Source organism: Sciurus carolinensis, chromosome 1, assembly GCF_902686445.1.
Source record: "Sciurus carolinensis chromosome 1, mSciCar1.2, whole genome shotgun sequence".
Lineage (NCBI taxonomy): Eukaryota > Metazoa > Chordata > Mammalia > Rodentia > Sciuridae > Sciurus > Sciurus carolinensis.
In genome coordinates, this window is record NC_062213.1 from 189,908,474 (window position 1) to 189,924,741 (window position 16,268).

The 16,268-nt window shown below is 47.3% G+C and overlaps 1 protein-coding gene across 1 annotated transcript in view; it reads left to right on the forward strand.

The window, feature by feature from the left end:
* Positions 1-4,788: 4,788 nt before the first annotated feature.
* Slc9a1 (solute carrier family 9 member A1) overlaps positions 4,789-16,268 on the forward strand; it is a 54,145-nt gene continuing 42,665 nt past the window's right edge. The window contains exon 1 of the mRNA XM_047560935.1: positions 4,789-5,903. Coding sequence (XP_047416891.1) covers positions 5,570-5,903 — 334 coding nt within the window. The 5' untranslated portion in view covers positions 4,789-5,569. The remainder of the gene's footprint in view (positions 5,904-16,268) is intronic.

A 16,268-nucleotide genomic window follows, 5' to 3' on the forward strand; every position in this document is an offset into this window, starting at 1 on the left:
AAATTATGACCTAGTGGATCTTTTCCCAGTGCCATGCTTTATTGGGCATGCGTCTGTTGATATCATAACTACAGCAATTCTATAACATTCTCAGTCCTTTTAGTGAAAATGTTACCAAGGAAAAAACTAAAAAAAACCCTGTAGCTTTACTTGCTTCTAATTAACTTTAAAAATCACTAATTTTGGAGGGTGTGTGACTAGGCAATACATTATCAGTCTCCCACTAACTATGCTGTAGACACCCCTCTGTTGCATGGGTTATGATGACGGTTGTCCAGGTTACTCTTCAGAGACCTGCAGGTTGCTTTTGTTGAAAACAATGACTCTTCACTTGGGTCTGCAGACATCCAATTACTGACCAGTATGGGAGGGGAAGACTTGGCCTCTATTGCTATTGTGTCTGTCTCCTTTGTTGCCTTAACCTTTGGATCAGTTTCTACTCAGCACTGCATGTAAACATGTTGTTTATTTGAGATATTAACTTAACCTAGACTTGACAACTCACCCCCACCCTCCACCCCCACTTTAAAGGTAAAGACACCTATCAGCCATCATGACCAGAAACACCAGATCATGCAAAGAGTGACAAGTGGTGGCATCCAAATTCCTTAAAGGGTTCCCCTTGTTCCCCTTCGTGGCCTTCCCTCTCCCTCATCATTACTCTCCTAGTCTGGAACCTTTCTTTCCCTTGGAGTTGAGAAGCTGATTTGTGAGCAAAGCTCCTTCTTCTCCATTCCTTGGCTACTTATCTCTTGGATGCTGGTTGTTCCCTGGGATGAGCCTCTGAACCTGGTCTAGTAACAAAATAATTCAATGAGAGGTTGGGGAGCAGACACGACCTCAGCAGGGGTTGATGGTGCCAAGGGCTAGGAATCTTGAGGCTGTCCTAGATCGGCAGGAGGAAGAGTCTGCAGAGACATGGCCTCTATGAGTCAAGAACAGTGTGGGCATGGAACGGTTTAAAAGTGAGAATTTGGGGCTGGGGTTGTGGCTGGGGTTGTGGCTCAGTGGTAGAGCGCTTGCCTAGCATGTGTGAGGCACTGGGTTCGATTCTCAGCACCACATATAAATAAATAAATAATAAAGGTCCCTCAACAACTTAAAAAAAAAAAAAAAAAAAAAAGTGAGAATTTGCTTGGTGCATGCCTGTAATTCTAGCCAGTCTCAGCAACTTAGTGAGACCCTGTCTAAAGATAAAAAATAAAATGGACTGGGGATGTAGCTCAGTGGTTAAATAACTCTGGGTTCAATCTCTGATACATAAATAAATAAATAAATATGAGGATATGCTGGAAAAGGTTACAAATATTGCAGTGATTTCATTTCTTATTTTATTTTGTTGCCAGGAATCAAACCCAGGGCTCCAGGCATGAGAGGCAAGTATTCCACCCCTGAGTTACATTCCCAGTCTCTAGTGTATTTTAACTGACTACTTTTAACAACATAACTCATTTAACACAAACAATACACAACAATATAATTACTTCAAAGTGTTAAATTCGGTTGGGTGCAGTGGTGCATGCCTATAATTCCAGAAATTTGGGAGGCTGAGGCAGGAGGATTGCAAATTGGAAACCAGCTTCAGCAATTCAGTGAGATTCCCATCTCAAAATAAAAAGGACTGGGGATGTAGCTCAGTGGTAAATTGCCCTGGGTTAAAACCCCAGGACCCAGATGCCCCCCAAAAAGTAAACATCCCAGGCCCTCTGTACTTGCAAGCAAAGATAATGATGGCAAATACCCATGGAGCTTACTGGATGCTGCTCCAGAGATTGTGTTCATTGGTTAATATCTTCACCACAGCAGCACCAGTTGGCACTACTGCTGTTCCCCATTATGAAGAAAGAAGCTGTGGAACAGAGACTGATTAATTCCACATCTGGTGAGTTGTGGTGCTGGGTCTGGACCCAGACAACGTGCCTAATGTGTCTTCATTAGGCAGCCCCTTTCACCACCCTGGGGCTGGGCCTTAACCACAGGTTATCTCAGGTGGTTTCTCCCAAGAACTATTTCCTGGTATTATCATATTTTTATAACCTTCTGCAGGCCATGGATCTCAAGGGTGGCATTTCCTTGTCCTCTGGGGATCAGCTACCTCCCAGGCTGGCCCCCATCAGACAGAATAATAAGAGTGCACCAATGAAGATCACCCCTAGACTGGAAAGGACTGCAAGTCTCAGGGTTCTGGCCCCAGGACACCTCTGGAAAATTCTTCCATTAGCCCTACCCTCTCCCTCTTCTCTTTATTCTACCCTGAACCTGTGGTATTTTGATAGAGCAGTGGACTCAGATGTCAGAGGCCTGACTTAAACCCTAGATCAGTTTCCTAATTGCTGTGTGACCTTGAGAAAATGACTTTGTGTCTCTGAGCCTTGGTTTATCATCTGTAAAATGGGGATGAGAATCATCACCAGTATACACTGGCCCTGACTATGCAACAGGACTTGGATTGTTAATAAACCTGGGCGAATGGCTGTGAACTATCAAGGGCTGAATAATTTTTAGGTGATATTGTCATTATTGTTTTTAATTTTTTTATGTTTTGATACGGAGGATTGAAACCAGGTGCATTTAACCATTGAGTCACATCCTCAACCCTTTATTTGTTTGTTTGTTTGTTTATTTACTTATAGACAGGATCTCAATAAGTTGCTGAGGCTGGATTTGAACTTGTGATCCTCTTGCCTCAGCGTCCAGAGCCACTGGAATTACAGGCCTGTGCCACCATGCTCAGCAATATGGTCATTATTCTGATCCTTGAACTAAACATTGTTCCTCTCTTTGGTTACTTCCACTATAGCTAATATTCTTTTTTTTTTTTTATTGTAAACAAATGGGATACATGTTGTTTCTGTTTGTACATGAAGTAACAGCATACCATTTGCATAATCATACATTTACATAGGGTAATAATGTTTGATTCATTCTGTTATTTTTTCCTTCCCCCTACCCCTCCCACCCCTCTTTTCCCTCTATACAGTCCCTCCTTCCTCCATTCTTGCCCCCCTCCCACCCCCCATTATGTGTCATCATCCGCTTATTAGTGAGATCATTCGCCTTTTGGATTTTTGAGATTGGCTCATCTCACTTAGCATGATATTCTCCAATTTCATCCATTTGCCTGCAAATGCCATAATTTTATTATTCTTTATAGCTGAGTAATATTCCATTGTGTATATATACCACAGTTTCTTTATCCATTCAATAGCTGATGTTCTTTCATCTGCTTCTGTATAACACATCTACCCCTCCCCCTGGCCTTCTTTGAATGTGTTTCCCTCTCTTTGTCATCTTCTAGATGACTGAAACTATATCTGAAAAATGTGAGGTGCAGAGAACCCAGTCTAATGTTTTTTCCCATCATATCACTCTACTGTTATTTTAATATACCTTTTCGTGGAAGGATAGCATAGCTAGAGAAAACATGCACTCTGCGTGTTCCATGAGTTATCACAGAACAACTACCTCTGTGTAATCTATCACTCATTAAAGAAACCAACTCAGAAGCCCTTGCTGTGTCCAATTTATTATCTTATGTCTTACATTTTGTGTTGCTAGAATCCAGCACAAATCCTGGTTAAGAAGCCCAGAAAACAAATGGATGAAACTGGAGAATATCATGCTAAGTGAGATAAGCCAATCTCAAAAAACCAAAGGACGAATGATATCGCTAATAAGTGGATGATGACACATAATGGGGGGTGGGAGGGGTTAGTGTTAGGGTTAGAGTTAGGGTTAGGGAGGGGGGCAAGAATGGAGGAAGGAAGGACTGTATAGAGGGAAAAGAGGGGTGGGAGGGGTAGGGGGAAGGAAAAAATAACAGAATGAATCAAACATTATTACCCTATGTAAATTTATGATTACACAAATGGTATGCCTTTACGCCACGTACAAACAGAGAAACAACATATATCCCATTTGTTTACAATAAAAAAAAAAAGAAGCCCAGAAAATATTTATTAAACTACACTTACTCCCTCTGAGATTTCTGTGATCTTGAGTTCGTCACTTTGACTTTCTTTACCTTAATTTACTCTCCTATAAAATAGGACAGCAATTCAGTTATTCCAAAACTTCTCAGCCTAGTTGCACATTAGAGACTTTGAAAAAACTTCACATGCTGGGGCACTACTGTGGAGCAACTGAACTTAAATCTGGGAAGGTGAATCCCAGGTAATGGTATTTGGTAATTTTCTTGTGTGTGTGAACCCAGGGCGCTCTACCGCTGATCACATCCCCAGCCCTTTTTATTTTTTATTTTTATTTTCAGACAGGGTCTCACTAGGTTGCTAAGGCTGGCGTCCAATTTGCGATCTTCCTGCCTTGGTAACCTGAGTAGCTGGGGTTACAGATGTCTGCCACCACTACTGGATAGTAATGGTATTTTTAAAAAGGCTTTCCAATGATTCCACCATTCCAGTACTATATCCTTAACAGGTTAGAAAGTTGTGAGAGTCCAAATAACTTGCTCAAGGTCACATGGTAACCAGATACATAAGATAATGTATCCTTCACAGGTTTATTGGGAAGCCTTCATGCGACTTCGGAAGTAGATGTGAAAGATCCTTATAAACAGAACGGAATTTTGCCCGTGTTAGAATCTGTAGGTTCTGAGCTTTTTTTTTTTTTTCCCCCCATCCGATTCGGGTTCCTCTTCCTACGCGATACTTCCTTCCCTCGACGACAGGGGCCGCTGCACCCACCCGGCGCTGACAGGTCCCTCTAGCCCGCGGAACGGCTGCTCTCTGGTGCCTATAAATTGCAGCGCCTGGCTTAGCCGGGCATCAGTTCGCTGCCGCCGGGGCTGAGGTCGGGGCTAGAGCTGGAGCCAGCCGTGGAAGGACTGCAACTGGGCCGGGGCGGAGCGCAGCGACGCGCCGGGGTCGCAAGGAGGGGCGTGTTGCTACTGGCCCACAGCGAGCCGACCCCAGCCGGCGCCGAGGCACCTTCCCGCCAGGCCGCCTGCCTCCTCCTTCCGCCTCCCTCCATTTCCCCGGAATCTCAGCCGGGTGCTCCTGGACCCCGGCCCTCCCCTGGGTGGGGAAGCTCCCGGCCGCTTTACCGCTGCTTCACTTTTTCTCGCAGGCTGGGCTTCCAGCCCTCTCTCTCCTTTCCTTGCACTGCGTCTCACCTTCTTCCTCCTCTTCCTCCTCTTCCTTTAGCTCAGGTCCCCTACCCCTACCCCTAGCGGAGTCCCAGCGCCCCAGTCACTTTCCTCAGCCAGAGGTCCCCAGTTCCTTTCCTTTCCCTTGCCCGGGGTCCAGCCTATCCTGCCCCTTCCTCCTTCTCCAGGGTGCAGTCCCTCCCATTCCCTTCTCCCTGGCCTGGAGTTCCAGACCTTTTGGTCTTCTGTGGTCCCTTCTGGGTCCTTGTCCCTCTTCCCACAGTTCGGAGTCTAGTTGCAAACCCCGCCCCCCTCCACCCTCAGAAGACGGCCTCTACGAAAATACTCTAAAACATGAACTTTTCCTAGAGACTGCTCCAGTCGCTTCCCTCCCTGCAACCCATGCTCCAGGTCTTCCTCTGACTTACTAAGGATTGAGGCCTGCTGGGCTGAGGGAGGAGCACGATGATTTGGTGGTCTGGCTTCTGGGGACCCTCTTCGCTTCGGATCTTCCCCTCCTTGCTGGTAGCGGTGGCTTTGGTGGGGCTACTACCTGTTCTCAGGAGCCATGCCAGCACCATCGGAGGGTCCGAGCCACCACAGGAACGCTCAATTGGGGATGTCACCACTGCCCCACCGGAGGCACCCCATCCAGAGAGCCGCCCTGTTAACCATTCTGTCACCGAACATGGCATGAAGCCTCGAAAGGTCTTTCCAGTCTTGGGCATTGACTACTCACATGTTCGCACGCCCTTTGAGATCTCTCTGTGGATCCTGCTGGCCTGCCTCATGAAGATAGGTAAGTCCAATTTGCTTGATGCTGCTGTTGCTGCCACTGCCACCGCCACCAGACAAGTGAGCTTCTTGCCCCATCTCTTACCATTTGAGGCTGCCCAGGATTTACAGGTCCGAACTACTTCTGTAATGTAGGGAGCCTGCACCCTGCCATCTTGGTTTCTCAAACTCCAGCTCTGTGGCCTCTGTTCTGAGGCCTGTCAAGATTGGGACATACATCGTGCATGGGAGAGAGAGCAGGATTCAAGGATGGGACACTTTTGATACTAGGTACTTTCAGCAAAGCTTCCAGACCTGGCAGGTCTCCTCTGAATGAGCCAGACCAGAGAGGAGCCAGGCTTCCAGCTATGTGTGAGACATAGAGAAGTATCTTCCAGCAAGTGACACTTTTTGCTCTGTCAACAGCATCCAGTACAATTTATTACCTGCTTCCTTGGAGGGTGTTCCAGGACGGAGTATGTTTCTACTTGACCTGTCTGAGGAGTGTGGGTATAGCAGAGACCTGGGTGCAAGGATACATGGAAGTGTGGTGGAACATCAGGGGTTCCCATAGTCTCACCTTCCTTGATCCCCAGAATGTTATCTGTCAGTTTTGCCAGCCCAGGCTGGTTAGAAGCCCCTGAGTCAGTTTCTGGTACAGTAGTGCCGTCCTTTATACAGTTAGTGGGAATTTCTGAAGGCTGTTTTGGGGGTGGTAAGAGTCGGGGAGGTTGAGGCTTGGTCTGATCCCAGCTTACCCCAGGTTGGTGTCTGGTCCTGTCTCAAGGTGCTGCTGCCTGGGCTGACATTGTCCACTTATTCATAGGAGAGGCAGAGGGAGAAGGGTTAGGGGTGTCCTGATCTGAAGAGACTTTGAAATATTCCCTCCCAGAGAATTGGGCTCACTGCCCAGTTTGAGCACCCTATTCTGCTAGGTGATTGGTGGAGCTCCCCAGAGCCTGTGTAGCCCAGAAATTCCTGGAAGAGGTGTCTAGGGGGGCTTTGCAAGCTGCCTTTGCTTCTTCAGCCCACCCCCAGCTAGCTATGGAAGGCATGAAGTCTGGGACTCTGCTCCCCTCTTTGCCTGATTTTGGGGCTTGGAGAGTTGTGGGACTTGGCAGGAAGCCTCACCGCTATCCCAAGGACATGCAGGAGCTGAGAGCTGAGGCCAGGCTGGTGTGAGGCAGGCTCTGGGACGTGCTGCAGGAATGAACTGGTGCCTCTGTTTTGATAGATCCAGGAGCTGGCTTCCTGGTGCAGGGCTTTGGTGCTGAGCCAGTCACAGTGGTTGGGCCTGGCCATGGAGCTGGGCCACCAGCACCTATACTCTGATGGTAGCCAGCTTCCTGGAAAAAATCAAGGACTGGACAAGGGGAACCATGTGTACTGATTCTGACATAAATTCATGACCTTGAATAGCTTGGGCCTTTTTCTGCAGGTTTCACTTGTGAAATGGGCGAGAATCTTAACTGCTCTCTGAACGTATCAATTGAGTCATTAAACCTTGTGTCTGAATTTGTTGTAAGACACTAACGTGACCATGGTGTGTCATTTGCTTGTGTGAGACCAGGAAGAGACCTCACAAATGCTGTCTATAAATTGCCTCCTCCCTCTAATTCCCTCACCTTCCAACCACACTGGGCATTATATTGGGGCATTGGGGACTGGAACTTAGACTGAGGGTCCCAGTGCCTGCTGGTGGGACCACAGAGATTCCACTCTAGGCAGTCTGAAGTTTCAGCCTGCAGGCCTCATGTGGCTTGACCTAATGGGGTCAGACTGGGTCTGGCCTGCTTTGTCACCACCAGAGTGCTGGGCCCAGGACTCTGGGCAGCTGGAGAGCAGAGATGGTGCTGTGGCAAGGATATCAGACTAGAAGTCCGGAAACCCAGCTTCTCATTCATCTTCCTTTTGTGACCTTGGGCCAGTCATGCTTCCCACCAGGCAGATGATCTTTGTGACCCTTTCCAGGTCTGACATTTCTGCTGTTCCCCTGACTCTGAAACCCTGGCAAAGTCACTTAACCTTGGGCCTCAGTTTTCCCATTGTAAAATGAGGAGGGTGGGCATGATCTCCTTTACAGTTCCAAAAGGCTGTGTCTTTGGCTTGGAAGGCATTTTTTTTCTGCCTCTGAAAACAGGAGCACTAACATCTGGCCATCTCAGTAAAGAGAATGGAAGGAAAGATGGCCAGAAGTTCTGAAGGGTTCCTGTTCAGATGTCTCCTCTCTTCCCCCTTTACCTTTGTGTTGCAGAACTGAGGTTTGAGTTGAGGTTGCAGGGTAGAATTCAGCTACCACTCTGCCACTTATGCTTTCTGAGCCTCAGTTTCCCCATGTTTAAAATGGGAAATAAAGGCAGGGGGTGCATGTGCAAGGTCCTGGGTTCCAACTGCAGCACTGTGGGGGGAGAAAAGGAATAATGATATCTAGCTGTAGTGCTACTGACGTGATGATGACATCAATTAATGCATGTAAAACTGACTTTGTACACACAGGGAGTGCTCAGTGAGCAGCAGCTGCCTCTTATAATATTTTACCCACTCAGGGCAGATGTGTCCCTGCCTCCTACAGTCTCCCTCCCAGGCAAGAGGATGACAAATCTCTCAACCCTAGGTTGCCACTGGATGTTCTTCCTAAAGGTTTCAAGGTTTTGGGTGTGTCCAACTGACTATTCTTTCCTTTAAGCTGTCTTCCGGAGCTGGTCATGGGAGGAGGGGAGATGGTACCAACTGCCTTGGGGAATAGGGCTGGGGGCTGACACCATGCTGTCTGCACTGCCAGATACCCAGGAGCCTGTGAGCCTATTTCAGGGTCTTACCTATTCTCTGTTCTCTCAACACCCCCGCGTGGGCAGGAGTTATGTGAAGCCCTCATTCTGTCAGCTTTGGCAGCTGCCTCCCTTGCAAGGTACCCCTCCTTTAAGAATGGAAAGTGCTGTGTGCAGTTTTCCTTCCTATCCTAATCATGGAGCAGAGTCTCAAGGAGACTCCTGCAGAAGCTGGTGTGGGAGGGGCAGGGTTAAAGCTGCCATTCTAGAATAATAGATGCCTCTGGATTCTCTTCTAACTTGGACTCAAGGGGTGACATTAGGCAAATCACTTCCTTCTCTGGACCTTAAAAAAAAACCAAAAAAAAAAAAAAAAAAACCTCTAGGAGCCAGGGATACTTGCCTTTCCTCAGTGGGGAGGGGCTGGTGGCATGAGGGGGATTTAGACATTGGGAGAACTGTGAGAATTTCCCTAAGCCTTAAGGGGAGGGCCATTCCCCACCTGCTTCCCATACTGTGGTTTGGCTCCTGCTTGGATTCTGCTTTGTCCCAGTTCATCTGACTCCTGGGGCAGTGCTTGTTCTGAGGGAGAGCCTCACCCAGCTCACCACTGGCTGCACCCCTATGTTGTTTGCCCATATTCCTGACCTGGAACTCCTGGCTGGCAGAGACCCAGAAGCCCATAAAGCAGGTATTCATCTTGTCTTCTGAACAGGGACAAAAAAGGCTTCTTTTGTCCCTTTACATCTTATAGCACTTTTGGTTTTGGTCTTTGTAAAATATATCCTGCCGTTTCCTCCTTAGAAGAAGTCTGTGAGCAGGGGAAATAAGGTCATTGTTGCCCACTTCACATGCATGGATATCAGATCCAGCAACTGGTTTCCAGTAAAAATGAGGCTAGAGCTTGCCTCTCCTACTTTGCAAAAGGAGAGAGGAAGTAACAGCTTAAAGGTCACCTTGAAGTTGTCTCAAGAAGCCCAGATGGGCTGGGCGCAATGGCATGCCTGTAATCCCAGCATGTTGGCAGGCTGAGGCAGGAAGATCCTGAGGTCGAGGCCAGCCTCAGCAATTTAGCAAGACCCTGCCCCAAGATTTTAAAAAAAGGTAGGGCTGGAGATGAAGGGGAGGTAGCTCAGTGGTAAAGCACCACTGTGTTTAAACCCCAGTACAAACAAAACAAAACAAAACAAAACCCAGATGGGACTCAGTAAAAAGAAAGAGGCATCCTTTTTCTCTTTGGAAAAACAGTCGCTTTACTGCAAGATGTTGGGAGGGATGGGCTGGGGCTGTAGCTCAGTGTTGGAGTGCTTGCCTAGCATGTATGAGGCACTGAGTTCGATTCTCAGCACCACATATAAATAAATAAAATAAAAGTCCATTGACAACTAAAACAATATTAAAAAAAAAAAAAAGATGTTGGGAGGTAGGTCAGCTGAGGCTTGGGAGGAAGGGATCATGTAGTTTGTATGTCTTTGAGAGAGCCAGGGCCCTTGGAGAGCCTTGCTTGGTCAGATGGCCTGGACTTCATTCAGCTGAGCACCCACAAGGTTTGCCTTTCCTCTTTCTCAGCCAACCCAGTCCATCCGGTTCTAGTATAAAGGAAAGATGTGGTCAGAAACCTGGGCTATCTACCCCCGCCACTGCCTTTTGGTACCTGTGTGACTGGGACTGTGGGGTTCACACACCTCATTTCTTAAATTAGTAAGGTGAAGATGCTGTTTCCACTTTCTAAGACTGAGGTGGAGATAGATTTGAGTTTGCCCAGTTCACTGTAATGACTTTCAGGTCCCTTCACATTCCTTCCTGTGTTAATCAGCTTCCTGTCACCATACCAAAATACCTGAAATAATGAACTTATGAAGAGAAAAGTTTTGATTTTAGCTTATGGTTTTGGAGGTTCCAGTACATGATCGGTTGGCCTTGTTGCTTTGGGCTAATGGTCATACAGCACATCATGGCGTACAATACTGCCTACCTCATAGTCAAGAAGAAAAAGAGGACTGGGCATGGTGGTGCACTCCTTTAATCCTAGCAACTTAGGAGACTGAGGCAGGAGGATCCCAAATTTGAGGCCAGCCTCAGCAATTTAGTAAGGCCCTAAGCAACTTAATGGGACCATCTCAAAATAAAAAATAAAAAAGGGCTGGAGATATGGCTCAGTGGTAAAGCACTCCTGGGTTAAATCCTCAGTGCCAAAAAAAAGAAAAAGAAGGAGGAGGAGGAAAAGAGGGCAAGGTGAGGGTAGAGGACCCACAGTCCCTTTCAGGGGCACACCCCTAATGACCTAAAGACCTCCCACTAGGCCCTACCTCTTGAAGTTTCCACAGCTTGCCAATATCACCACTCTGGGGACCTTTAACACGTGGCCCCTTGGGGGACATTGAAGATTCAAACTATAGCCCTCCCCTTTTGGGAGGTCTTGCCTGCCCACTCTAGCCTGCAGCAATTGCTTTCCCTTTCTCCTCAGAACCCTTCTCCCTTATTGTTTATCCACAGCTTTGGCATTAGGCCTAGCTTGTCCTGTGACATCTCCTCTGTTGGGGGTGGAGGGTTGTTTTTAATAATAATTACCATTTATTGAGTATCTACAGAGTAGTGTCAGGCACTTTGTAAGAGTAATCTCATTTAATCCCTACTAAAATCATAGGAGATAAAGGCTCTCTGTTTGGCAGACGAGGAAACAGCTCAGGGGTTAACTTTAGTGATGCTGAACTGCTGTTTATTTTCTGTTCGAGTATTGGCACAGCCTCCTGGAGGGGTGCAGCTGCATCTCCTGCCTCTCACATTGCCCTCAGCAGATGGACATGGCCCTGTGCCAAGTGGTACCCAGCCTAATGCACCTGCACTTGGGGACTGTAGGGCTCCCTCTGTGATGTGGGCAGATGTCCACAGTGGGAACCCTGTCCCTTCCTGAGAAAAGGTATAGGTGTTCTGCACCGGGCTTTGGGCCTGTCCTCTGTCACTGCATCTGTGTGGGTATGCACAAATCATGTGGTCAGGTTCTCTGCCTGCCACCTTTCTGCTGGTGGTGGCCTCTTAGCTGCCTAAGCAGTGCTTGCTTCTTCCCTTCTTGGGCAGGGGAGTGACAAAGCTGTGTGCATGTGTTGGGGGGTGGGGGGCAAACCTTGTGACTGTGACCTTTTATCCCTAAGCAGGAACAGTACTGGGCTGCTCTTGGTTACCCTCAGGGCCCAGCAGAATTCCCTGAGAGCGCCTTTGTGTTGGGAGCAGGTGGCGCAACTTTCTTTAGCCTGACAAGCAGGGGAGTTTAGTAGCCATTCTCATTAGTGCTGTAATTTGTTTCCAAAACCCTTGCATGTGCAGGATTTAATTTTTTTTTTTTTTTTTTTTTTGACATCTTAGGAGACAGTCTTGGACTGTTGCCTACCTGAGGTCACTTAGCAAGTAACTTGCAAAAGACACAATCCCTGGTTTTTAACCTAAGGTCTTATTCTTTTTCCTCCCTAGATAACATGGTGGGTTATTGTAAGGATCTAGGGGGCTGGGCATAGTGGCACATGCCTGTAATCTCAGCTGCTCAGGAGGCTGAGGCAGGAGGGTGGAAAGTTTGAGGACAGTCTGGGCAATTTAGTGAGACCCTGTCTCAAATAAGAAATTAAGAGGAGTGGGGATATGACTTAGTGGTAGAGTGCTCCTGGTTTCAGTCCCCAGCACTATAAAAAGAAAGAAAAAAAGCCTGCATGTGGAGGGTTGGGGGCAGGAATCAAGGGGAACCAGAGATCCACAGGGGTTTGGTTGGTTTTTTATATTTTTGCTTTGTTTTTGTACCAGGGATTGAACCCAAGGGTGCTTAACCACTGAGCCACATCTCCAGCCCCTTTTATTTTTTATTTTGAGACAGGGTCTCACTAAGTTGCTGAGACTGGCATTGAACTTGCCATCCTCTTGCCTCAGCTTCCCGAGCTGCTGAGATTACAAACATGCGCCTCTGTGCTCTGGCTTTCTTTCTTTCTTTCTTTAAGTGGCTTGAACACAGGAACACTTTGCACTGAGCTATATACCTAGCTCTCTTATTTTTTAAAAAAAAATTTTGACCTTTTATTATTTATTTATATGTGGTGCTGAGAATCGAACCCAGTGCCTCACACATGCTAGGCAAGTGCTCTACCACTGAGCCACAACCCCAGACAGGGTCTCAACCAAGTTGCTTATGACCTAAGTTGCTGAGGCTGGCCTCAAATTTGCGATCCTTCTGCCTTGGCCTCCCAAGTTGCTAGTATTACAGACATGTGCCCAGCCCAGGGGGGTTTGAGGAGAGTAGATGACCAGACATACCCACATTGGTAGCCTAGATGGTTGTCAGGAGGGACACCTCCCGTGGGAGGGAAGAACTGAAGGAGTTGGGTAGTCTGGAGCCCTGGCTGGATCAGCAGCAAGTTCTTAAACACGCTTCGTGTACACCTGCATTTTTGTGAAGAGTGAGGGCTGAAGTCACATGGAAAGGTCATTCTCATAGCCCTTGTTTTAAGTGGAGGACTTTTTCTTTCCCTCCAAGTGTTGTAGGCTTTCAAGAAGAGACAGAAGAGGCAGGGGAAAATGAGTTACAATGGAAAACTTTCTGAATGGGAGGGGGAGTTTGGGGGTGAGGGAAGCAAGAGATCTGAGATTTTATTTATTTATTTATTTATTTATTTATTTTTTGGTACCAGGGGTTTGAACCCAGGGGCCTTAACCACTAATCCACATCCCCAGCCATCCCCCCCCCCTTTTTAAAAATATTTTTTATTTAGAGACATAGTATCCCTGAGTTGCTTGGGGCCTCACTAAGTTGCTGAGGCTGGCTTTGAACTCGAGATCCTCCTGCCTCAGCCTCCCAAATTGCTGAGATTACAGGCATGTGCCGCCACTCCCGGTTTTTTTTTTTTTTTTTTTTTAACCCTGGGCTTCATATATGCTAATAAGCATGTGTTCTACCACTGAGCTACACCTCTATCCCTGATCTTAGCTCTTTTCTGCCCAGCTGTGTGATCTTAGGCAAGATACAACTTCTCTGAACTCCTTTTTCCTAATTTATAATATTTTTGTTTAGTATTTGTTTAAGAAAAAAAAGTTTTTTAGACAGTCTTGCTAAGTTTCCCAGGCTAATGTCAAACTCCTGGGTTCAGGTGATCCTCCCACCTCAGCCTCCCGAACAGCTGGGACTACAGGTACGTTCAGCCTCACCCAGCTTGTTAAATATTTGTTAATAACATTAGCTACCATTTATTAAGCTGTTTCAGAGATTGGGTCAGGTACTTGCACAGCTAGAAAATACTGGGGTTTAAGCCCAGATATGTCTGACTTTGGATCCTCTGTTCTTTTCATCATCATGCCATCATTTCAGTTTAGAAATTTAATTTTTCCTGTAATCATTCTAGAGGTTTACAGGTTTGGCTGTTTTCTGTTGATCACTTCTTGGGTTTGGGGAAAAAAATTGACCTACTTCAAGTCCTACAGTGACAAAATTTCCCATCTCAGAAGTAGTGGTATTCCTGAACATACAGGAGTGTCAGAAATGTCACAGCTGTACACAGCTGGATGGCCTGCCACCTCCCCTCCTCTCCTCCTCCCGTTACCTGCCCCCCACCCCCGCTTCGCCCCTTTCCTTCCTGGGCAAGCGAGAAGCCGTGCTCAGCAAGGCTGGGACCTGGGTTATTCCTGAGTCATCCATCGCCTGTGTGGGCCGCCTCTACAGTGCTCACCCCCCCTGCAAATGTCTGAGTCAGACGTGTCTCCCCAAGGTTGTCTGCACACACCACACTGGGCCAAACCGTCTCTTTAGATGCCAATAAACATCAACTGATACTTTAAGGCAGCTTATGATTATATGTGGGTATTTTTAATCTTATGGGCTAATCTAATTTTAACTGAACTAAGTTTTAGGTTGGGTCTGGATCAGTGGGCTACCCCCCTTCCCCGGAATCATGCTGATTTCCTTTCCTTCCTTCTAAAACTCATCCAACATGCAGGGCCAGTTTTGGGGTTTATTAGACCAGACCTGAGCCATGAATTCTAATATTACTTGCCACAAATCTGGAGTTCCCCAGATTACCCCAGCAAGCTCTTTCCTGCAAAGGTGTGTCCTTAGGTAACACTGACTGTGATTCAGGGTGAGAGGGTTTTTCTTTCCCAGGCTCTTGGAGAATTCTTACCTGTAAGCTGGACTGGGCCTTCCACCCAGTGCTGAGCCTGTTTGAAATCAGGCCACTGGAGACGGAGGGGTGACATCACAGCTGTTAGGCAGATCCCACAAGTTCACTAGAACAGTAATAGCTAACACTTACATAGCATTTGCTGGGCGCCAGGTAAAGCCCAAGAAGACCCTGTCTTTGTGCTGGCCAACTGGGACTAAGCGGCCAAAAACCAGGTTTGAGGAGGCGTGGCAACTGTAATCAGCAAGCTGGCAATAGCTTGTGGCCTTTGGGAACTAAGAGCAAAAACCCAGGCGCTGCTCAGTAGGAGCTTCCAGTCTGCTTAGGACCAGACAAGATGAGACGAGTTGAGACAAGCTGTGATCTGTGCTGAGGGCTAGGTGGACTCCTGGCAGAGGCATGGTTCAGAGGGAGCCGGCAGTCCCTGAGGGCTGGGGTGGTTAGAGAAAGGCCTCTTGGAGGAGGTGGCACCTGAGGGGAGTCTTGAAGGAGGGAAGGGATGGGCTAAGAGGGCTATACTTAGTATCTAATTCCCATAAGAATGTAAACTCCTGGAAGACAGGGCCTTTGTGTTCACTTTCCGGGGTGGTTTGTTTTATTTGGTTTTCTTTTCTTTTTTTAAGGGTCTGGGGATGGAACCCAGGGTTGCCCGTGCTAGGCCCTGACCTACATCCCAGCCCTGTGCGTTCACTTTCTTATCTGTGTATGGCACAGGGCAAGGGCTCTGCAAATATTTAGGAAGTGAATGAACGAAGGAGCGCCTGACTGACGTCCTGTGGAAGTGGGGTCCATGCAGAGATTGAGACAGAGAGGAAACCAGGTTGGCTGCTCTGAGAGGCGGAGAAATGGGTCCAGAGGCTCTCTGGCGCTAGGCTGAATTCCAGGCCAGGGAGTTTAACCCAAAGTGACATTCATAGAATGGTGCTTTAGGCGTTAGCTGGTGTCTAAGTAAGTGGTGCTGCGGTGGCCACCTCCCTCCTGGGCCTGGCTCTAATGGAGGGTCTGCAAGAGCATCCTCTTTGGGCTGGGTGGGGTCTCTCTGGGAAGATCTGAGTCTGTTTGGTCTGCCCTCAATCTGTGTAAGTAAAAGTGAGATACCAGAACTTCCTTAGGGAATTGCTGAGAGGTCTAATTGAATTAAGCTCTTCCTGAGATTTCTCAAGCCATAAACTGCACTGTGACCATGAATTCATGAGACCAGTGGCCATAAACTGTATAAGAAGGTAGTATTGTTAATTTATAGTTGCACCTGGACAGATTTACTTATGGCTTGTCTTTGGGTTTTTTTTTTTTTTTTTTTTTTTTGGAGGGGGATGGGGTGTATGCCAGGGATTGAAGCCAGGGGCACTTAATCACTGAGCCACATCCCCAACTCTTTTTATTTTTGTTTTGAGACAGGGTCTTGCTAAGTTGCCTAGGGCCTTACTAAATCACTGAGGCTGGCTTTGAACTTGTGATCCTCCTGTCTCA